The sequence below is a fragment of the Balaenoptera borealis genome (assembly GCF_965194805.1).
Source record: "Balaenoptera borealis genome assembly, chromosome: 2".
In the NCBI taxonomy this organism is placed as follows: Eukaryota; Metazoa; Chordata; class Mammalia; order Artiodactyla; family Balaenopteridae; genus Balaenoptera; species Balaenoptera borealis.
In genome coordinates, this window is record NC_138867.1 from 156,937,130 (window position 1) to 156,961,677 (window position 24,548).

At 48.5% G+C, this 24,548-nt stretch overlaps 1 protein-coding gene across 2 annotated transcripts in view; it reads right to left on the reverse strand.

The window, feature by feature from the left end:
- STK10 (serine/threonine kinase 10) overlaps window positions 1–24,548 on the reverse strand; it is a 120,616-nt gene that overhangs the window by 64,304 nt on the left and 31,764 nt on the right. For both annotated transcript variants that reach the window (XM_082380858.1, XM_082380859.1), the window contains exons 3-4: window positions 5,059–5,107; window positions 154–303 (exon numbers count right to left, since the gene is read on the reverse strand). In XM_082380858.1, the coding sequence (XP_082236984.1) occupies window positions 154–303; window positions 5,059–5,107 (199 nt within the window). The remainder of the gene's footprint in view (window positions 1–153; window positions 304–5,058; window positions 5,108–24,548) is intronic.

The window sequence follows — 24,548 nt, forward strand, 5'->3', positions numbered from 1 at the left end:
GCCCTGCGGCCCGGGGAAGACCGGGGAGGACCTCGACATCCCGTGGGAGTGCAGACCCACACTCGCTCCCTCCTGCCCGCAGAGGCCAGGCCGACACCCCAGGCAGGTGGCGCAGGGCCCTGCTTTCCCGCCTCCCCCACAGACACCCCTTACCCAGCCTGATGTCTCCCTCAAGCGTCATCAGCACGTTGCCAGCTTTCAGATCTCGGTGGATGACCTTCTTGCCGTGCAGGAAGGTGAGGGCTTCCAGCATCTGGCGGCAAACCACCTGAATCTGGGGCTCAGTGAGGCCTCTGTCCAGCTCTGGAAACAGAGAGAACTTGTTAACTCAGCAAGTGCTCAATGCAGGCAACTCCATGTCAGGCCCCTGCCAGGTACAAGAAATACATAAGCCGCCAATGTGGTTGAGCACTTACTGTATACCAGGTTCACTTCTAAGCACTTCACATGGTACCTGCTTCGTCCTCACAGTAACCCTATGGAGCAGGCACAATTGTTCCACCATTTCACAGGTTAGGAAACTGAGGCTCAGAGAGGTCAAGTCACTTGCTCAAGGTCACACAGTAGGGAGTCACAGATCTGAGATTAAAAACAGCCAGCCTGGCTTCAGAGCTCAGGTTTGCAAACACAACCTTTCTGAGGGGCAGAGACCCGTTCTGTGAGCGGGCACTGAGTGTCAGGCTCCGTGCTGGGTGTGGGGACACAGAGAAGAGCATGGAAATGACAAGCAACTTTTGGAACACTGTGGGGTTGGGGGGCATGGGAGGGCAGGACAGGCAGCAATCCCTTCTGCCTGGGGAATCGGGAAGCTCCCCAGAGGAAAGGGCATTCGAGCTGTGTCTTGAAGGAAGAACAGGTGTTTGAGAGGAGAAAAGTGGGGCAGGGCATTCCAGGTCAAAGAACCAGCCGAAGCAAAGGCCTGGAGGTGACATGAGCCGGTGTTGAAAAATGTTAACTGGCCGGTGGTGGTGGTGCCAGAGATGGGGAAGGTGATGGGCCGTCACCAAAAGCCTCTTGTGTGCTAGTTGGGGTCGTGCATGCGCACGCACACGCACACACAGACACACACACACCCACTATATACAACCCAGCGTCCACTGAGAGACGGTAGGGCCTTCTTTTCTGAGCAGGTGAGGAGCGCAAAGAAGAGTATTCCACAGCATGTGCAAAGGACCGAAAGTTAAGTGGAGGTCGGAGGTTGGCAGGAGCTATGGAGGCTGCATTTTCTTTGGAATGCAATGGGCAGTCTGGGAGAGGCTCTGTGCGGGACAGAGATACAACCTGAGTTTTGCGTTTAAAAAATTCCTCCTGGTGCAGCGAGTGAAGAGCTTGCAGGGAACAAGAGTGGGCAGGGGGCTTGGCTGGGGGCCACACCGTGGTCCAGGAGAGCTAGAAGGTGGCCAACGCTTTGAAGAGGAAGGATTCCTGACCTGGGTCGGGGAGGGGGGAATGACAGAGTGTGGGACCAGGTGGGTGCAGTGGGGAGGAGGGGTGCGAGAAGAGTCAAGGACGACATGCCCCGCTCTCTGCCCCGCTGGTCACCGTGATTGTTGAGTTTTTGCTGCCGCCCAAGCGCCCTGTGCTGAGGTGAGCCTCACAGCCCTGCCTGCTGGGCCTTCAGGCTGCAGGCTCCCAGGCGGGTGGGCCAGAGCACTGCACTGAGGCCTCCCTCTGGCTGGAGAAGCACTCTCCCTTCTGACTTCCCAGGGCCAGGGCCAGGGTGGAGGCGCCAACTGCACTGTCCTGGGAAGCCCGGCCCCAAAGCAGGGCTCCTGGACCAGAGGTCCCTCTCTCTGGGTCCACAACTGCTCCCCTTCCCAACTGCTCATCCTTAACCCCTGCGCCTCCCCCAGCAGGGGTCTAGGCTCAGAGCCTGAGGGGACCTCAGGGCCACACAGACTGCGCCTGAACCCAGCGCTGCCTCTTACTGGCTATGTGGTTTCTGGCAAGTCGCTCTATCTCCCTGCATCTTCATTTCCTGGTCTGTAAAATGGGAGTATGATGGTAGATGTAGGCAGGGCTCCAGCGATAAAGCATGTTAACTTCTCAGCATGGAGTATAGTCAATAAAAGGTGATCGCTGTTACGTTGGTCCTGAGATTATGTCAGATTATCTGCAGCAAATTTTTTAAATGTCAAAAATGAGTCTGGCTCATGTCTGATTTACTTACATAAATGAAACAGGAAAAATCAAAGTGATGATGTGATGATCATGATCTCAACGCCACCATTTTTGGAGCCTTTACAATGCACTAGGCACAGGGATAAGGATTTGGGTACATTATTTCATTTAATCTTTACAATAATCCAGTGAGGCAGATAGATAAGACACATTTTTAAAGTCCAGTTTATTGAGATATAATTTACATACAGTAATATTCACCTTTTTTGGGTATAGAGTTCTATGAACTTTGGCAAATGTATGTAGTCACAAAAACAGCACCACAATTTATTAATAGAATACATATTTCCATCACTTCCCAAAATTCCCCTGTGCCCCTTTCACCCCCATTCCAGCCCCAAAGCAATGACTAATTTGATTCCTGTCCCTATAGTTTCATCTTTTTCTAGAAAGGCACATAATTGGAATCACACAGTATGATAAATTTTTAAGATGAATTTTTGATTACACAGCAATACATGAATCCTTTCTTCTTAATAAAAGAAGTTGCAACATTGCAAATGAGTCTAAGTCCCCTTTGAAATCACATCCAGACCTGCCCCTCACCCTACTGTTCTTCAGGAGGGCTGAGAGCCAAAATGTTTAGCAGCTAACAAGGCGTGGCCAACAGGATCAGAACAAACTAAGATGGCCATGTGGTGATGTGCCACGTGCATGTTCTTCCCATGCCGTAAAGGAGACAGCCCAGCACCCCACAGCTACCAAGCCAAGGAACCTGGGATGGACCTCAGGAAGCCTGGACCCCAAGCCCAGGCTCATCACTTTGCACAACTCTGCAAGGCGATGGGAGGCAACCTAGGGCAGAAAAGCCCTCTGAGCAGGGCAGGCATCTGCGGGACAGTCAACCCCTGACCACAGAGCTGCAGCCAGAACCTGGCTCTCCTTGTCCCAGCTTCTCTTCTCCCACCTTGATTTCTAAAATGGTGATGGTACTTTTCCTTTAACTGCTGCCACCAAAAAGGAGCAAACCACTTGGGGCTGGAGCAGTCAGTTCCGCCAGGAGAAGTGAGACAGAGAGCCCAAGGTGAGTTTGCCTGCTGGCTGAGCAATAGCCTGGGGTGATGTCCCAGCTGTGAATGAGCTCAAGGACCTGGGACTCATCAATGCCTCTTCCCTCTCTGATATCCTCCCCCAGGTCTCATTCAGCTAAGCGGCAAACCGGGAGAGGCAGGTTGCTAGTTGGTTCCCATTCTCCCCTCTTTTTTAAATATCCAAACATACGGCCAACCGGCCAGAAGACCACATTTGTCAGCCTCCCTTACAGCTATGTGTTACTATCTTCTAGCCAGTGAGATGAAAATGGAGGTGTCACGTGGGGCTTCTGTGATGTCTCCTTAAAAGAGTGGCAGTGGGATGTGTTTTTGTGGACCTGTCCTACCCTCCCTTCTTCTATCCTGCTATTTGGAATTCTGATGTGATGGCTGGAGCTCCCACAGCCATCTTGTCACCAAGAACAGAAAATCAGCATGAGAATGGGGCCAACACAGAGGAAAGTAGGGCCAAGAGTTGGAGAAGGAAACCAAATTCTTACAACAATGGTTTTAAAACCCCTAGCTCAAGCTGTGCCTGAAGCCTGACACTCTTAAACTTTTCAGTTATTAGTGGAAATAAATTCCCCCTCCCACATCCCCCACTTTTTTTTTCCTAAACCAGTTTGAATAGCCCTTATAACCTAGAGCATCTCAACTCATACAAGACCACCATTTTTATGTTGTCAGATTCTACCCAGAACAATGAAAATCTTCAAAGGCAATCTCTGCTGGGAGAAGGCACACCCAAGGGCCATATCACAAGTGCCTGTATCCTGTTCCCCACTGTCATTTACCCACCTGGGAACTCTGGGAGTGGCAAGAGGCTCTGCAAGGAAGGCCAGCATTCTATAGCTCAGGATGGGAAAGGGCTGCCATAAACTTGACACATTCCTGAGATAAACTGAGGGGAAAACACCCTCTTCACAATAAAAACGTGGCTGAATGGTGCTATGTTATACTGAGGGCCTCTCCTCTCCCGAACTGCCCCAGAATCCCGGACATGTTATTCAACCTTCTGGGCCCAAGACTCTCAACCTCTCCTCACTCACTGCTCACCAGGCTGGCAAAAGCAAAGGATAATGCAGGGCGGGCAGCAATTAGGAACAGCATCCCCCAGACCTGGGTTCACATCTCAGCTCTGTTGTGTGACTCTGGGCGAGCTCCTTAACCTCTCTAAGCATCAGTCTGGTCAATAAAACAGAGATGCTCTTTCTGATTTTATACATGAGGATAATATACATGAAAGCAGCTACCACAATCTCTGGCATATAGTGGCCATTCAAAAAATAGCGGTGATTACTAATATTTATTTTTTGTTACTGCTCAAGCTTGCCTGGAACAACAATTTCCCCACTGAGCTCTTATAGAATGGGTGGGGATCCCCACTTTACAAAGAACCTCCCTCAGGTGTCTCATTTTCACCTCCTAAGAGTACTGTGGGGTCCGGCAAGGGGGCACCACACCTGTCTCATGCCGAGGGCTTCAGGGAGCGAATGACCCGCTCAAGGTCATGTGGCTTTTTGAACAGGAAGTGTTGGTCTTCCAAGTGTCCTGCATCCTCTCCAGTAACCCAGCCCCTGCTCCCAAAAGGGGACAGAGTGGGGAGGTACTCAAACAGGCCACGGGCATTACTGGGGCGGAGGAGTGATGGACACCAGTCCTAAGCAGCGCCAACCCCAGCACCACTGCACTGCACCAAGGAAGACTCACCCAGGGGGCTTCCCTGGTGGGCCAGTGGTTAGGACTCCACGCTTCCACTGCAGGGGGCACAGGTTTGATCCCTGGTCGGGGAACTAAGATCCCGCATGCCGCGCCAAGAAAAAAAAACAAAAAGCAAAAAACTCACCCAGCATGATGGCGTCCACAGCTCCCCCAGGACAGAACTCGATCATGATCTGCAGAAAATACAAGGCAAAGTAACAATGAGCAGGAGCCTGGGAGAACCACCAGATCTAGGCCTTCAAGAGGCTCCCAGCCCAGCGCGGCGGATGGAAAAGGGCAATTAGAGTAAAAAGTGCCGTGGGTATTGACACAGGCCCTCCCTCTCTGGTCCACTCCCATCGCCACACTTCCTGCCCCACTCTGGGCTCCTATCATGTATGAGAAGATGCTTTCTCTGTTTTTTAAAGTGCGGATAGAGGTGGGTGGGGAAGGCAGAAAGTGACACAAAATTTAAGGCACTCCCGGCATCTCCTCCGGCTCCGGGCTCCCGGCCCCTGCTTGTTGTAAAGTCCCTCCAACCAAGTTCAGCAGAGGCAGACACAGTGCCTGCAGGGCGGTCAAGAAGGCTCGTCGCTCTAAATAGAAAAGAAAACCTCAGCCATGACCCAGCTGGGCCAGAGCCAGCTCTCCAGCCAGAGGACGGAGAAATAGCCTTAAAGTTTCAATGAGGCCTCTAAGCTTGTGGCCGACCTTTCAGAGGCTTCCTGGCAATGTAAATATGAGGATGTGGTGATGCACGGCTGGACCCAAGTCCCAAGCCCACGGCTCACTAGTTGTGACCTCGGGCAAGTCACTTCAATCGTGTGAGCCCGTTTTCTCAGCTGTAAAATGGGGCTGCTATGCTATTCCTCTTAGCTGGGCCCCAGCTCTGAGTATATTTAGGGGGAAGGACACCCCTGGGGGCAAGAAACCAAAGGAGGTCAAGCAGGGGGCTTTAAGCTGGGCCAGGGACACCAGAGATACTGGGACCAGGGGTAGCAAAACTGCACCACCCTCCCAGCCCAGGACAGCAGGCAGGCCTGCCACACGCTGTGCAAGGCTACTCGCCATGGGAGGGAGCGACGCAAGGGGGCACCCACCCACTCACACACCACCTCCTGCCGGGGAGGAAAGACCTGGCCTCTGACGCTCCTACGGTCACTCTGGTCCTGCCTGGCCATCGGAACATCAGGCCTGACCCCAGCTCCCCCAGACTACCTCTCTACCACTTTGGTGACTGTCGTCCTAAATAAAAGTCATCAGAGATGGATTAATGTCCTGCAACCCAGAACACGAGGAAGTGGTACTTCTTTCTCCCACTCACTCACTCATTCATCTGTTCATTTAACCAACCACCAACCAACCAGGCTTGTTCCCAGGGGTCAGGGTGACCTGGACACAGGCATTGACCTCTCGAAGCTCAGTGTATCATTCTGCCTTTTAATAATCCTCAGCTCCACAAAAGAGAACCCCAAATCCTGTTAATTGCTAGAAAAAACCCAGCTACAAGAGGCAGTGGCGGAAAAGAAGCCAAATTTAGTCACCAAGCAAGGCCACTTACTAGTTAAGTAGCCTGTAAGATGGTGGGATACACACCCAAACCCCACAGGAGTGACAAAGTCATCCGGGCCTTGCCGGGCGACGGGTGAGGCTCAGTCAGTATGAGCTATTCCTATGATTCCTTCCTTGAGCTCAGAGGTTCAGGCTTTTTTGGTTTTCGTGTTGTCCTTTGAGACCCCATGAAAGCCACCCTCTCTCCTCTCACACAGAAAAATGCAAATACAAACAAATATTTGTGTGCAATTCCACTGACTTCTTGCACGCCCTGAAGTCCCACCACCAAACCCAGGTTGGGAACCCCTGCTCTTCACCCGCTACTATCTGTGCGGCCTTGGCAATGACCTACCTCTCTGCAAAATGGGATAATACTATGGATGCCCCCAGAACTACTGTAATGATTGGATGAGGTGGTATTTATAAAGCAACAAGCCTGAGCCTCACACAGAGCAGACCCAGGACAGGCTCAGCCACTCCCTCCTCTAACAGGGGGCAGCTGAAGAGGAAAAGGTGGTAGTGCCTCAGACGGGAATAAAGACACAGACCTACTAGAGAATGGACTTGAGGATATGGGGAGGGGGAAGGGTAAGCTGGGACAAAGTGAGAGAGTGGCATGGACATATATACACTACCAAACGTAAAATAGCTAGTGGGAAGCAGCCGCATAGCACAGGGAGATCAGCTCTGTGCTTTGTGGCCACCTAGAGGGGTGGGATAGGGAGGGTGGGAGGGAGGGAGATGCAAAAGGGAAGAGATATGGGAACATATGTATATGTATAACTGATTCACTTTGTTATAAAGCAGAAACTAACACACCATTGTAAAACAATTATACTGCAATAAAGATGTTAAAAAAAAAAAAAAAGGTGGTAGTGCCTCTTAATTAGCTATGTGACCCTGGGTAAGCCACTTCATGTCCCTGAGCCTCAATTTCTTCGTCTATAAAATGGAACTAATCTTCTCTCCCTCCAACATCATCAAGACAGCCAATGACATGCCCAACACAAAAGCCACACCAACTAATACGCACTTGTCGAATCTAGCAAAGGAAATCACTAGAAAGTGTCACACTTAGACCATGTTATTTAGGCTTCCTACAAAAATATGCCTTCCCAGAACTACAGTTCATCAACACACCCGTTACCAGTATCAAAAGTCAGTATGAGAAGTGGTCAAACCCAGGCAGTTCCTGCATCTTTCAGTGAAACTGTCCCTTACACAACATCCTTACTCAAGGTCCCCCATGACCCCTCCTCTCCGACGCCAGCACTAGGAAAGCTTGAGCATTGTGCCATGCTGGTTTGCTTCCTCTTCTGCAATTCGAGAGCTCCATGACCCCTTGCCCTTCCCGTATTTTTTTACTTATTATTATTATTATTTTGCCTTGGCTGCTGGGAAGCTCTGAGCTTAGCTTTGGTTTTATTCCCATGAATAAATGTACCGACTTTTCATTCTATGCCAGGATTAAACCTATAATACTTCACAATTTGCATATGGACCCCGAAGAATTATCTTTAGGAGATGAGTGCCCTGTAACACAGGCGTCCCCTACCCCTGGGATCTAACGCCTGATGATGTGAGGTAGAGCTGATATAATAACAGAAATAAAGGCACAAAAAATGTAATGCGCTTGAATCATCCTGAAACCTTCCCCCCCCCCCACCCCAGTCCATGGAAAAATCGTCTTCCACGAAACTGGTCCCTGGTGCCAAAAAGGTTGGGGACCACTGCTGTAACCCACACTTCAAACTGTGAAGCTTTTTTTTGAAACAGCAGTCCTTGTTCGGAGTTAATCAGAGTGATGTTCCATTAATTAACTTTTTGTAATTCTGCCCAACTGTACTCTCACATGTGGCAAAATAAAGTTTGATTTTTCTTCTTTTTTTTTTAAAGTTGCTTTTTTTTGTCCTTTTGGTTTAAAAAGCTTCACGTCCTGGTGCCTTTTATGTGATGCCAAAAAAAAAACAAATGTCCCTTTCATGACATGGTTCTCACTGGGTTCCATTACATGGATCTTAACACTTTACCTTTCAGCTTGTCAGTGGTAGGGTCACAGGGGGCTTATATTATAAACTTCTCAGGGCTTTTACAGAAATGCATGAGGTTTAATTAATAAAATAATAATCTCAATAAATGCAATAAAAACAATAAATAAAAAGAAAATAATCATCTTGATGCCTTAGGAAATTACTAAATATGCCTGCTTAGAAAAGAGAATAGAAACATACATCAATACCCACAGAAGGATTACCGGTGTTCTGTACTTTCATGTATTTTCCATATTTTATTCAACTAATATGTAATATAAAATTTTATATTAGAAGTACTCTTTTTTTTAATGGAAAGTACTGGCCTAAAATCTCCCATGGCTATAGATGCATCTATTCATCTGAAGGGGGATGGGGTTGTGCCCATCCACGATGAAGGCCCCAGCAGGACCATGCCCAGGGCATCCTGTGATGAAAGGAGGCTCCTCAGGATCCAGGGTTCCTGGGTACAAAGCTGATGGCCTCTAAGCCCTCACCAAGCCCAAAATCCAACAGCTCCCAGTACCAAGGACCGACTCCTAGAACCCATCAGAGGCTCATCCATCACTCTTCCTCGAGAGGGCAGCAAGCAGCTTGTGACCCAGGTTTTTCCCAGGATCTGGTGAAGGGAGGTTTGTGATCAGCTTAACTCATCAACAACTATCAACTGAGAGTCTACCAAAGGGCTCACATTGCTAGGCAAAGCAGGGGCCACGAAAGAAGCATTTGATCAACAAACACTACCTGAGCTCCTAGTCTATGACAAGCCTGGGGACCCAGGACGATTCACACAGGTTCCTGCCCTAAGACCACAGGCAGAGGCAGACGCAGACAGAGGTGAATGGTGCAGGCACATCGTGACTATAATTACCCAGAATCTGTGGCCACAGTGGTTAACCCAGCCTGGAGCTGGAGAGCTTGATAAAACACAGATAATCGGGCCCCACCCCAGAGTTTCTGATTCAGTAGGTCTGGGGGAGGGTCCAAGAATCTGTATTTTGAACAAATGCCCCAGGGATGTTGCTGCTTCTCCCCCCGACTATACTTTAAGAACCGCTGCTCTATAGGAATTCGCAAAAGAGCAAGAGGTCTAGACCCTGGAGTCACATCTCTCCTCCGCCTAGCAAAAACATAATGTAAGATGGTGGTACAGAAATCTTGGGGACAAACTGGCGGAATTACCATTTCTTTTATGTTCCTTAATTAACCTGAACTTCATCATCAGTGTTTCTTTTACTTCTTGCCTCTAACCAAGGAGCTAGGGGCTTGGGGAGGATGTAAGATCATCCTGGTGAGCCTTTACCAAATGATGGTTTGAGAAGCCCTGGGTATTGGCAAAGAGGCTTTAGGGATTTGCCTTATTAGAGATGGTCAGATTGAAACAGAGGAGTATTTCAATGAGTACTTTTTTTAAAAATAAGTATAAATATAATTATTTAAATACCCTCTCATCTTTAAAAAAAAGATTTGAGGGTCTTTGAGTGTGTGTGTATCAAGGGGCATGATGAAGATCAGGTGGGTAGAAGTGACACCAAAAGCACAAGCAATAAAAGAAAAAACAGATACACCGGACTTCATCAACACTAAAAGCTTCTGTGCGTCAGTGGACACTATCAAAAGAGTGAAAAAACAACCCACAGAATGGGAAAAATGTCTGCACATCATATATTTGACAACAGGCTAGTATCCAGAATATATAAAGAATTCTTAAAATAAAACAATAAAAGGACAAATAACCCTATTCAAAAATAGGTAAAGGATTTGAATAGATGTTTCTCCAAAAAAGATATAGAAATGGCCAATAAGCACATGAAAAGATGCTCACTATCACTGGTCATTAGGGAAAGGTTAACCCAAGCCACAATGAGATACCACTTCATGCACTTCATGCTAGGATGCCTAGAATCAAAAAGATGGACAATGGTAAGTGTTGACAGGAATATGGACAAATAGGAACCCTCATACACCCACAGCAGGAAAGTAAAATGATGCAGGCACTTTGGAAAACAGTCTAAATGTTAACAGTTTAAAATGTTAAACGTGGCATTACAATATGATCCATACAATTCCCCTCCTAGATACATATCCAAGACAATTAACAACATATCCACTCCACAAAAGATCCCAAATAGCCAAAACAATCTTGAGAAAGAACAAAGCTGGAGGCATTATACTTCCTGATTTCAAACTATATTACAAAAGCTATACTAATCAAAACAGTTTGGTATCAGCATAAAAGCAGACATACAAATCAGTGGAACAGAATAGAGAGCCCAGAAATGAACCCATGTATATTATGGCCAATTAATCTACCAACAAAGGAGGCAAGAATATACAATGGGGAAAGGATGGTCTCTTCAATAAATGGTGTTGGGAGAACTAGATAGCTACATGCAAAAGAATGAAACTGAACCCACTATCTTACACCGTACATAAAAATCAACTCAAAATAGATTAAAGACTTGAATGTTAGACCAGAAACCAGAAACCTCGTAGGAGAAAACACAGGTGGACATCGGTCTTGACACTGCCCTTAGCAATATATTTTTTTGATCTGACTCCAAAGGTAATGGCAACAAAAGCAAAAATAAACAAATGGGACTACATCAAACTATAAAGCATCTGCACAGCAAAGGAAACCATCAACAAAATAAAAAGGCAATCTACTGAATGGGAGAAGATATTTGCAAACCATATATCCAAAAAGGGGTTAATATTCAAAATATATAAAGAATTCATACAACTCAATGACAAAAAAACCAAACAACCTGATTAAAAAACGGGCAGAGGATCTGAATAAACATTTTTCCAAGAAGACATATGGATGGCCAACAAGCACATGAAAAGATGCGCCACATCACTAATCATCAGGGAAATGCAAATCAAAACCACAATGAGATATCACTTCCCACCTGTCAGAATGGCAAGTTGGAAGTCTCACATTTCTTGATTTCAAAACTTACTACAAAGCTACAATAATCAAAACAGTGAGGTACTAGCATAAAAACATATAGACCAATGGAAGGAGATCCCAGAAATAAACCCTTGCATATGTAGTCAAATGATTTTCAACAAAGGTGTCAAGACAATTCAATGGGAAAAGGACAGTCTTTTCAACAAATTTTGTTGGGAAAACTGAATTACCCATATGCAAGAGAATGAGGATGGTCCCTTACCCTACACCATGTACGAAAATTTACTAAAAATGGATCAAAGACATAAATGTAAGAGGTAAAACTACAAAACTCTTAGAAGAAAAAAATGGGGGAAAAGCTTCATGACATTGAATTTAGCCATGATTTCCTGGTTATGACACCAAAAGCACAGACAACAACAACAAAAAATAAATAAACTGGACTTCATCAAATTAGATAACTTTTGGACATCAAAGGACACTATCAACAGAGTGAAAAAGCAACCCACAGAATGGGAGAAACTACTTGCAAATCATATATCTGATAAGGGACTAATATCAAGCATATATAAAGAACTCTTTCAACTCAATAACAAACAAAAAAATTGGGCAAAATACTTGAACAGACATTTACAGGTATACAAATGGGCAATAAATGCATGAAAAGATGCTCAGCATTACTAATTAGGGAAATGCAAGTCAAAACCACAGTTAGATATCACTTTACATCCATTAGGCTGGCTATTTAAAAAAAAAAAAAAAACAGAAAATAACAAGTGTTGGCAAGGATGTACAGAAATGGGAACCCTGTGTATGTACAATGGTGTGGCCACTGTGGAAGCGAGTACGGCAGTTCCTCAAAAATTAAAACTAGAATTAAAAAAATTAAAAATGGAATTGCCTTATGAACTGGCATTCCACTTCTGGGTATATACCCAAAAGAACTAAAAGCAGAGTATCAAACAGATGTCTGTATACCAATGTTCAGAGCAGCATTACTCACAATAGCTAAAAGATGGAAACAACCCAAGTATACATCAAGAGATGAATGGAAAAATAAAATATGGCATATCCATACAATGGAATATTATTCAGTCATAAAAAGGAATGAAGCACTGATACATATGAATGAACCTTGAAAACATTATGCTAAGTGAAAAAAGTCAGACACAAAAGGCCACATATTATGCGATTCCATTTGGATGAAATGCCCAGAATAGGCAAATCCATAGAGACCAAAAGGAGATTAGTGGTTGCCAGTACCTGGGGGAAGGCTCCCAGGGCAAGAGACCGTGGGCTCTGAAAATATGACCCAAGTGCTTTTCAGCTCAGAAAACTGCTGACACTATGTGCCAAGCCCTGTCCCAGGCCCTTTATTCACAGTCTCTCATTTAATCCTCACACAGTTCTATAAGATGAAGACAGTAATAATCTCCATTTTCTAGATCAAGGGTCACCAAAGTTTTTCTGTAAGGAACCAGATAGTAAATATTTTTGCCTTTGTACTTATGAGCTCTTTGTTTCCCTGGAGACCTCAGCCCATAAACATGTTCAGAGGGTGCCCGACAGGGGACAGCCTGCAGTCCTGCTGGCTTTCCACTCTGGCTGGAGGCCAAAGGAAACTGGAAACCTGTGTTTACCTCGATCCCCTATCAGTTTAGATTAAGCAGCTGTCATGGTGTAGCATAAGGGTCACGGTCTTGCTACATGATCCTGGCAGGCCACATCACCCCTCCTATCATTCATCCATTCATTCATTCATGCATTTATTAGGCACCTACCCTGTTCCTGTACTATTTTAGCCATGGGAATTTAGCACTGCACCTGCACAGCTCAAATCAAGAAGTACTCTCTTCCCTCTCAGGCCAGTGTCCTCTCTGAGTTGCCCTGGGACTGGTTACTATAAAAAACTTCTTTGCAGCTGTTGCAAATGAAGAATCAGCTCAATACTCCTTAGGACTGAGAGAGCCAGAATTTAAAATCTCTTCTCTACCTGATTGACTCTTCAGGACTAAACCCTGACCCCACAGTGCCATGCCAAGCTGATTTCCACCCTTCTAAATAACACACACAGAAAACACCACCTGTGCACTGCTTCCCCCATATAATCTCACTCCACACCCTCAACCTCCTCAGGACGTAAGCAGTTGCCTGGTCAGTGAACCCGGGTCAGTCTCAGTTTCCCCACCCATGACATTTAACAGGAATCGAGAGTTTATTCTGTGCCAGGCCCCTTTGCATGGATTATCTTACACGCACCATTTGAAGTGGGTATCCTAAAAAATGCCTCTACCTCATGGGGTTTTTGGGAGGATTAAACAGGATAATGGATGCCTGGCTCTTAGAACATTACCTGGCACACAGTAAGTAAATGCTTGATAAATGTTACCAATTATTGTCAGCATTTGGTGATACTTTATTCCCATTTTACATACGAGGAAACTGAGGTTCAAAGAGATGAAGGTCACATAAATAGTAAGTATCAGAGCCAGGACCTGAACTGGGACGTATTTGGGTGCCAAGTCAGCTCTGTTTGTCTCCCTGATGGAAGAGACCTAGTGACCCCATCCTCCCTTCCTTGTGCCTCAAGAAGGAAGCCACAAGCTCGAGACACAGCCCCCAGGTGGTGGAAGAAAAGGCCCCTCTGTCTCCCTGCTCCAGCCCTCACTGGGCCCCACTGGTCAGCTCACACACACCAAGTAAGCTCGCTCACCCAGAGATACGGGAGCCAGGATGTCACAGCCCAGAGAAGAGAGGGCCTGGACCACCCACAGGGTTTTAGACATTAACGTGTACAGCCCACAGGCAGGAGGGCCAAGTAGCAGGACGGGTCAGCACTGCCACAGCCCGACCGTCCGCAGGGGACAACTGAGGGATGCTCAAGCCATACCCTGGAGACCACACGGTGCTCGGGGCCTGGGTCCCCTCCTTTCCCTGGCCCTTCCTGAGGCCGGCAGGAGTACTGGGTACACAGAAGGGGCTCAATAAATAAATGTTGGCAACAGTCCTGGAAGTAAAATTAAATAAAATTAAACCTCTTCTATAGGTCTGGACATAGTCCCAGATCTGCCCCTGTCCTTCTGTGACAGTGCTGTCAGAACCACTTTCCTGCTTTGAGCCTCAGTTTTCCTACCTGGAAAATGAAGCTTTTTTTTTTTTTTTTTTAAATTTCAGGGGATCAACTTTTTTTTTTTTTTTTTTTATAAATTTATTTATTTATTTATTTTTGGCTGTGTTGGGTCTTCGTTTCTGTGCAAGGGCTTTCTCCAGTTGAGGCGAGCGGGGGCCACTCTTCATCGCGGTGCGCGGGCCTCTCACTATCGCGGCCTCTCCCGTTGCGGAGCACAGGCTCCAGACGCGCAGGCTCAGTAGTTGTGGCTCACGGGCCTAGCCGCTCCGCGGCATGTGGGATCCTCCCGGACCGGGGCACGAACCCGTGTCCCCTGCACTGGCAGGCGGACTCCCAACCACTGCGCCACCAGGGAAGCCCAAAATGAAGCTTTTAACATCTCTAAGGTCATTTTCAACACTGACATTTGAGGGTCCAAGGTGATGGACATCACTTTATCATTGAATAAGCAGTTAATATTTATAAAAGTCCATTCATATCATCCATTATCAGAGCCTGGACCTGGTATGTGAATAGTAAGTGTTCACTGAATGAATTTATGAAGAATGAAGAAATATGAATGAAACATTTCAGTGGCTTTGAGATGCCCAGAAATCAGGGCAAAACAGCCAACACAGACTAACACAGCTGATTCTGCAAAGAAAGCTGGACAAAAGCAAGCCAGTCCCTCCCTCTTCTGCCACCCAAGAGAATAGAGATGATGGCTGACATTACTGAGTGCCTAATGCATACCTTAGAGTGCTAAGCATTCTACAGGCATTCCTTTACTTACTCCTATGAGCAGTTATACTTATGTCTATTTTACAGATGGGGAAACTGAGGTTTGGTGGGGGAAAGGGCTTCCCCAAAGCCACTCAGTTCCTAGGTGAGAGAACGAGGGTATAAACCCAGGTCTGTCTGACTCTAAGATGCAAAGATTGCTGAAATGTGCAGCCACAGGCAAGCTCCTTTCCCTCTCCAGGCTTGTTTCTTCTTGGGGTAGGAGGGGTAGGTGCTGCAATCACCCCTTCCTTCCCAGGTCTCCCTACCCTGACAGGCAACGTCTCCTGGGCACGGGGACACCCCATCAGCGCAGAAGACAGAGGCTTCTGGTCACTCAACAGAGACCTGTAGAAAGAAGGCCCCCCCCCAAAAAAACACAACAGTGAACACAAAAATGTCTCCAGCTTCTCAGCAGCCGGTCCCCGTAGGTGGAGTCCCAGAACCTCCACACCTCTGAGCTCCAGGCCAAACAATGCGGCCATTGAGTGGGGCAGCCCTCACCCACAAGGCCTCCCAAGAACGCCGGGCCTTGCTCCTCCGCCTCCAGCTCCACCCACCACGTCACAGAGAGTCCGAGGAAGGAATCTGGGCTCCCCTCGAGACTGTGGGAACTGAGTGCCCCCTGGCAGGAAGGAAGGGCACAAGGGATAACCTTGGGGTTCCAAAGGGGAGGGGATGGGGTCCTACCAAGGCAACAGGGAGCCTCTAAGCCTGTCTGGCACATTCTATGGCACCTCTGCCACAACCCCTGCAGGGAGGATTACTAGATGAGGAGACCGAGATGGCTCCACATCCAAGTGTGCCGTCCTCTGAGCTTGAGTCCAAATGCTGCCACTGTGTGTCTTTAGGCAACATGCTTCACCTCTCTGAGCCTCTATTTGCTCATCTGTAAAATGGGGACAACACATTCCAACCGTGATGGGGTCCTGAGGGGAGTAAATGAGATACCACATGTGAAAACAACAAGCACAGTGCCTGGCACCCCGCCAGAGGGTGACAGACGACAGTCACTGTCATCACTATGATGATTATCACCATCGCCACTCTCCTCATCACACCAGGAAATCAGGGCTGGAACCAGACTTCAGGCAGATGCAAACTGGATTTTCAGCCCCTAGGGGAGACACAAGCAGTTCTCTGTCTGCACAGACATTTTTCATCTATTTGACCATCTGTCTGTCTGGCCACCATTACCTAAAGCCAGGGGTGGCAGGGCTCGTGCCGCCATAGAGAGGAATGGTCCAGGGCCATGCCCCTCATTAGATGGACTCACAAATCCACAAGACTAGGAGTGACCAGGGTCACAGGAAATACAGACACACAGCTGCAAGGCCTGCCTGACTGGTAGGAAACGGCATTTTCAACTAAAATCGTTAAAGGTTTGTGGCATGTGAGATGGTCCTCGAGGGACAAGTAGGATTTGAAACCAAGGGGAGAGGGGTGGCGATGTGGAGAGGTGGGCATGGCAGGCAGAGCCAGCGCTGAGCTGCTCACAGAGCAGCGAAGATGGTGCAGGGCGTTCGTGTCCTATTACATCCCCAAGGGCAACCCCCAGTCTTCCCTGACTTATTACCCAAGAGACAAAGTCTCCAAGGAACCAAAACACCTGAGTAAATAAGGTGAGCCCCGGGTTTTGACTCTGGAGTCAGATACACCTGGGTTCCAATTCCAGCCCTGACACTGACTAACCTTGGACAAGGAAAGACCTCGGAACAAGCGCAGAGATGTGAGCCTCGGTTTGCTCATGTATAAAGTGTGGGGAACTATAGGATCTGCCACCTGGGTAGTGAGCAATGGGATGACTTGGGGAAAGCCCACGGCTCAGGACCCGGCACTCGGCAAGTGTGCTCCAACCGTTAGTAACACCAGAGGCTGTATCCACGTGGGAAACTGAAATGACCAGCCCACACTCAGAGACAAGCCCCCAGCGCCAGTGGCTGCCCATGAAAGGTTGAAGGAACAATCTGAGAGTAGCAGAGAGCAGGGCAAAAACACTGGGCGCCTTGGGCAAGTCTAAGCATCTATTTGCCCATACACTCTACAGTCTTATTCTGTCCATCCTCTGCCTCCCCACCCCCGCTGCCCCAAAGAATGTAAATTCCCAGAGGGCAGGGCTTTATGTCTGTGCCTTCAGCAACTAAAACAGTGCCTGGCACACAGCTGGTGCTTTGGAAACATTTGTTGATGAACGAATGAATGCATGAGTGAGTCAGTGAGTGAACGCATGAATGAATGAATAATGGCTGCCCCACGTGCTCCGGGGAGGGGGGTCCAGTCACATGAGATCGCGGATGTGGAACACCAGACACAGGAAGGAGTGATCACAACGGGGATGCAGAGATTGCCACAGTGGCAAGTATTGAAGGTTCCATCAGTGATGACACAAGTCTGAGGGCTCCTGAGACAGAGACCAGGAGGGACACAGCCAGGAAGGAAGAAGTGGCCCTCGCTATCCAAGGAAGACAGAAGACAGCCCCTCAGCCCCCGGCTCATCCCTCTGTTTCCCCACTTTGCCTGCCCAGGACTGGGATTATCTGTTCCCATCAGGGCCAGACAGGGTATAAATGCAGGGAAGCGGCCAGGGTGGGGGTGAGGGCAGATGGGAGAGCAGGTGGCCGTCTATGGGGTAGCAGCCCTCAGCCCAGCTCATAGATGCCGCAAGGGAATATGGGCCCCTGTGGCGAGAGCTGCTTCAAGCCAAGCCAAACACTTGGATTCCTATATGAAAAACACCAGCTTACAAAGGGCCACACTATTGCAAAACACTAGAAAAAGTCTGCCTTAGGTACAGCCTGTGGACCGGGTTTACACGTTTATCTGCCAATCTAGACTTTGAACAACACACGTGACCTGTCAGCTGGGTGCCTGGCACGGGGCTCCTACTGTCTTGCGAGCTGGGACGAGCTGGGTCTCTAATCCTGGGCCAACAGCTGCGAGATCAGTGTCATCACCCTTCATGTCCAGATGGGGAAACTGAGGCTCAGAGATGTGTCTGGGGTCACACAGCAGCACAGAGGCAGCAAGATTCCAACCCAGGTCCAGCTGACTCCAAAGCCACTGCTTGATGGACCGAAGGAACGAGGGTGTGAGTGAAGCTGGGGCAGCGGGTGGGGGGCGGTGAGTGGCGATGGGAGGAGCACACAGGAGTGCCACAGAGGGGATGACCGCTGGCTGATGGGGTCACATGGTGAACTAAATGCCTGGGAACATGGCAGGCAAATCCCCGGACCACAGAATCACCCTCGCTCCTATGAATGTGACACAGAGACCCCGGTCCGGCCATTCCAACAGCAGGATTCCAGGCAAAACCCCACATTATCCCGGCCTGTCCATCCACAGCTACACCATTCTACTGCCATTCTACCTGCTAGTAGCTGACAGGCCACCGCACCCAAGGTAGAAGCTGGATGGATCCTCGAGCCACAGGCCCCTCCCCACCAGACACTGCCAGAAACTGGTCTGCGGGACAACGGGGTCCTCAAGTGGAGGAGGGGGCACAGACTGTGTGGGCTGGCACCCGGGGGCGCGGGGTGCACCGCAGAGGTGGGAGCCAGGCTGATCTGAGTTGGAACCTGGATGTGAGCCCTGAGACACTGTCTCTGAGCCTCAGTCTTCACATCCATAAAATGGGGGTGACAACATCTCAATCCCATAGAATTGTGAGGATTCGGCAAGATAATCACGAAAGGGCCCAGCACAGAGAAAGTTCCCAGCAAAGGCCAGCTATTTGTGTTCTTTTGCCGACTCTTCCCTCTCACCTTCACCCCCCACCCCCGCCCCACCCCCCTCCTGATTTACCCTCTGGGCCAAGAAGTCACAAGCTTCTGTACCTGCTTCCCCACCCTGAGCCTCAAGGCACTCTATCTGTACAACAGAAGCGGTAAGAAGTAACAATACACTTACCCCAGAGGACTGAGAGGGCTGCACAGAATTTCAAGTGCTTCACAAAGTGCTATTATGGATGTGCGTGTGTGTCCCCAGAGTGGATACCCCTACAGGCCTAATCCAGAAGGACAGCAGGAGTCAGTGAACGCCAGGGAAGCCCAGGGGCACCAGGACCCCAGAGCCCATGGGAAGAGGTCCTGGCCCACAATACTGCGGAGAAGGGCCACCACAGGCCACACAGCTGACCACGAACCCGGAGTTCAGGATTTCAGAGATACCTGGGCTAGGACAAACTGAGCCGACTCGGGCCAAAAGGCCTCCTTGAGATCATCCCTTCCAAGGCCCTGGCATTAGGGGCCAGGAAGCAGAGGTGCAGGGAAGGGACAGTGCTTCCTAGGGTCACAGAGGGTTGGTCCCAGATCTGGGAAGATCTCAGGTCCCCTGATTCCATCCAGGCCAGCATTCCTTCTGCCGCGCTGAGTGACTTTCTAAATGCACACAGCGCAGTTAGTGACTTTCTAATGTCACATTCTCTTTAGAGTTCTGGTATTTTTTAAGGCCAGATATGCAATCTCTGTCAGTGACCAACAGCTAGCCTCAGAGCCCAAGGTGACAAGCCACAGAAACCCTGGCCAGTGACATGTAGTCATATGAACACATGTGGACAGCGGGGCCCTCCCACACACACCCTGCTCTGTGACCCTGGGCCCTGCACTTCCTCTTTGTAGAATGTGCACTTTCTGACAAGAAGTCACACTCTGAAAAGCCTACAGTCACTCCTTCAGTTTCTCTCTCTCTCTCACACACACACACACACACACACACACACATAAACAAACTTGGTATATACGTACAGGAAATTCCCAGCCGCCTTACAAACCTATTTTTGCATTCCCTAGGCCAGGAGTCCTAGCTTAAATGCCACCAGGTCTGAGGAGCTAACTTACGGGGCAAAGCAGCTCTGCCTGTATGAAAAAATGTCATCTTGCACACTTTTCTAAGAGCACAGTCCTCTTGCTTATCTGCACTTTCCTCAGTTTCAATAGAGACATGGGAATGAGAAATATATCCTCTCAATTCTACTTTAAGAAAAACAGTGGCAGATATAGAGAACAGACTTGTGGTTGCCAAGGGGGAAGGAAGAATTGGGAGATTGGGATTAGCAGATGCAAACTAGTATGTATAGGATGGATAAACAACAAGGTCCTACTGTATAGCACAGGGAACTATATTCAACATCCTGTGATAAACCAGAATGGAAAAGAGTATGAAAAAGAACGTAAATCACTTTGCTGTACAGCAGAAATTAACACAACATTGTAAATCAACTATACTTCAATAAAATTTTTTTAAAAAGAATGAAAAACAGTGGCACACACCAATAACATACAGCCCTTAGGCTGAGTATTGGGGACAGCAGGGAGTAGTGAGGTCTGAGGCTAATTAGAGAGCAAATCTCCACCCAAGGGGCTGTTGCTGCTCAGCCCCAGGCAACTGCTGCCACATCTTCAGGTTGTTCAAGAAAAGTCTAAAGGCCAGAACTTTATGTGCCATCTTCTGACAAATGCTAGCAGCAAATTTCTAAAACCATCTCACGTGCCAAACAAAATGTGTCTGTAGGCCCGTTCTAGCAGACACCCTCCTCCTCCCAACAACAAGAGGCCGTGAGTGGCAGAGACACGTCGTTCTCAACCGAGGGCGGTTTTGTCCCACAGGGGACATCTGGCAACATCTGGAGACGTTTATGGTTGTCACACTGAGTGGGGAGATGGGGGTTCTGCTGGCATCTAGTGGGTAGAGGCAGGGACATTGCTAAACATCCTACAACGTACAGGACAGCTCCCCGCCACACAGAAAATGATCCAAACCCTGATGCAGACCAAACAGAGTCCAAAAGGCTTGGAAGCTACTCTGGGGACCACCATGGGAGTGGGGGGCTGAGGGTGACAGGAGGCCTGCCCAGCTTAGGGCAGCTGCTATTTTCTCTGTGGCCACAGGACTTCCGTGAAGATTTCAACAGAGGAGGATTTCACAGCTAAGAATGCTGGGAAAGCCCAGGTGTAGACAATGAGAGTTGAGACGTGAGCTGGGTGAGCAAGACCACTGGCCTTCGGGTCAGGAGAGGTGGGTCCAAACCCAGCCTCTGGCCCCTGAGTGTCCCTGGACAAGCTGCTGAGCCTGCCCGCCTCAGTCCTAAGAGGACCGTCCCCAACCTCTGGCCTTCCAGGCTTGGCCAGACCCAAACACCCCTGGCCTGGGCGCATCCCCAGGCGGAGGTCCTGAGACTGGGGCACTGCACGGCACCGGGGGAGAGGAGTTCCTCCACCGTGCTTGTCCTTCCTGCCAAGCCCCGTCACTGCCGAGCGCTAAAGAGACCCGTGGTGACAACCTTCCTCCTAACAGGGAGCACAGGTCCTGGGCTGAGGGCTCTGGCAGGCAAAGGGATTGGGCCAGAATGGAACAGAAGTGGTTTATTTTGTTTTATTTCTATTTATGGCAAGTGGGTCCTAATTTTCCATTTCGGGTAATGAGACGGAAGTTTCTTTTTCAATTAATGTAGTTAATTTCTAAAAAGTGAGTCACCTTAAAAAAATATTAACTATTCCAGAGGTAGGAGAATGAATGAGGTTTGGGAGAGGCAGCCCTACGGAGAGTGTTGCATAAATATTACAGCTCTTTAGCTTCGAGAATGACAAGTTCATACCTGGGGGGAAAATCCAGGGAGGCTCTCCAACTGTGGAGGCCTTCCACGCAAGCAAAGGAGTCAATGCTTTGTTTGGTAGTCAGCAAGGAGATTCCTGGGCAGATAAACTTGTGTAAAACTTTCTGCCCAGACAAAACTTGGGGGCAGAGGGACTTCTGAACTTTTCCTGTGCCAGGGCTCCAGGGGTGGTGGCCAGGCCTGGCTGTGTGCACGTGAAAGGGCTTTCCTCACCCTGTGCTGATTCCTTCATCCACCCTGACATCACCTTTCTTACTGTCTGGGGGTGACATGGATCACAGCGAAGCCTCGGGTAGGTTCATCAGGTGAAAGGCAGAAAAGCCAGAAGAGAAGAGGCTGCCACAAACCAGGGGGTGAGGGTGTAGTGGGAATGGAATGAAAGGACTGTGAGAGGAGGGGAGAGAGAAGCAATGGCATTAACTAAGCACCCACTTTGTGCCAGACACTGCTGCCCACTCCCGACCTCACTTAATTCTTACAATGGGAGAGGTTTTGCTACTATCATCCCCATTTTAGGGATAAAGAGCTAGAGACTCAGAGGTTAGCTAAGATCTCAACTGGTGTTACGAGCCAGGACTTGTCCCAGTTCCTCCACTGCAGGGTAGGGAAGACAATGCATGAGACAGACATCGAGAAGAATCAAAGGGACTCAGAAACTAATCAGATTAATGGCCGAGGAAGAGGGCAGACGCTGGACTGCTTGAAACCTCCTAGAGGTTTCCCAACACCTACAATAAGACCACAACCCCTACCTCCCTGACCCCATCTCCTACCACCCCCACCCCATCCCAGGCACACCAGCCCCTCGCTGCCTTTGAATGCAGTAAGCATGCTCTCACCTCAGGGCCCTTGCAGTTGCTGTCCCCTTGACCCTCCCTTGACTGGGTCCTTCTCAAACGTCACCTCCTCAGAGAGGCGTCCTGCTGACCATGCACAGAAGGTGACTTGCCCTGTCCCTAGCCACACCTCTGATTTCATACCCATCATGGTCCTTATCGTTACCTGAATTATGTGTTTCTGTGCTTACTGGCCATCTTCCCCACCAGACTGTAAGCTCCATGAGTGTGAGAATTGTAACTCTTGTTCACTACTGAATCCCCAGTCCCTAGAACAGGGCCTAGCACACAGCAGGCCATGACAATCTGGTCTCCTTTCATATGGTTCTCTGCTTCTCTTCCTTTGCCATCCTCCAGCCACAACAACTTTTGTCTGGTCCTTTAGAGGCTTCACTGGCTCCTGCCTCAGGGCCTTTGCACTTCCTATTCCCTTTACCTAGAACTTTCCACCTCCGAATTTTCTGCAGGTCTGCCCTGCATCCTTCCTTTGGGGCCTCAGCTAAAAGGTCACCTCACGAGAAAGGCCTTCCCTATCCATCCTATTTAAAGCACCTGTTCCTGACCCTACCCTGGGAACCTCTATCCCATTTCCCAGTTTATTTTTCTTTCACACACTTATCACTTGCTGAAGTCCTCTCATTTACTTCTTCATTTGCTTCCATATCATCTGCTTCTACCACAAGACTCTGAGCCCAGTGAGGCCCGGGACCTGGCCGATCTGTATCCTCAGGGCTTGAACTGGGCTGGGCACAAAGAAGGAATTCAACAGACACTTGTTTACATGAATAAATGGAGAACCCTATGGTCTGACAGGGCTGCAGGCTTAATTCCCCCACGATGACCCAAGCTTCTAGAGATAGGAGCCAGAAGTCCCGCGGTGAATAGGTAACAGATCAAGACATAGGGTTTGCTGTCCTGTCAAAAAGGCTGAGGGCAATGAGGGGTCAGGAACCAATCAGAAGGAGCTTTCAAAATCCTCACAGCCTGCAAAGCAGGACTCCACAGCCACCTTCACTTCTCAGCCAGATTCAGCAGAAAGGAAGAGCTTCAGAGGCAGGAAGATTCCTCCTTTCCTCCCTGCAAGCTACCAATAGCTGGAGAATTGCTTTGGTCAAAAGCAAGCGCATCCTTTCATGAGTTTGTTGGCCATCTGCATGTCTTCTTTGGAGAAATGTCTATTTAGGTCTTCTGCCCATTTTTGGATTGGGTTGTTTGTTTTTTTGATATTGAGCTGCATGAGCTGCTTGTATATTTTGGAGATTAATCCTTTGTCAGTTGCTTCATTTGCAAATATTTTCTCCCGTTCTGAGGGTTGTCTTTTTGTCTTGTTTATGGTTTCCTTTGCTGTGCAAAACGTTTTAAGTTTCATTAGGTCCCATCTGTTTATTTTTGTTTTTATTTCCATTTCTCTAGGAGGTGGGTCAAAAAGGATCTTGCTGTGATTTATATCATAGAGTGTTCTGCCTATGTTTTAGCTGCATAGCACAGGGAGGTCAGCTTTGTGCTTTGTGACCACCTAGAGGAGTGGGATCGGGAGGGTGGGAGGAAGGCACAAGAGGGAGGGGATATGGGGATATATGTATACATATAGCTGATTCACTTTGTTATACAGCAGAAACTACCACAACACTGTAAAGCAATTATACTCCAAAAAAAGATGTTTTAAAAAAAAAAAAAAAAAAGCAAGGGCAATGTCGGCCCCAGGGTATGGTCTGTGGGCTGCAGGTGCCCCACTGCCTTCAGTCTCCCCAGGGCAGGGCTGGCCCCAAAAGGGGAGGGGGTCTGCCTGGACCTCCACTCCT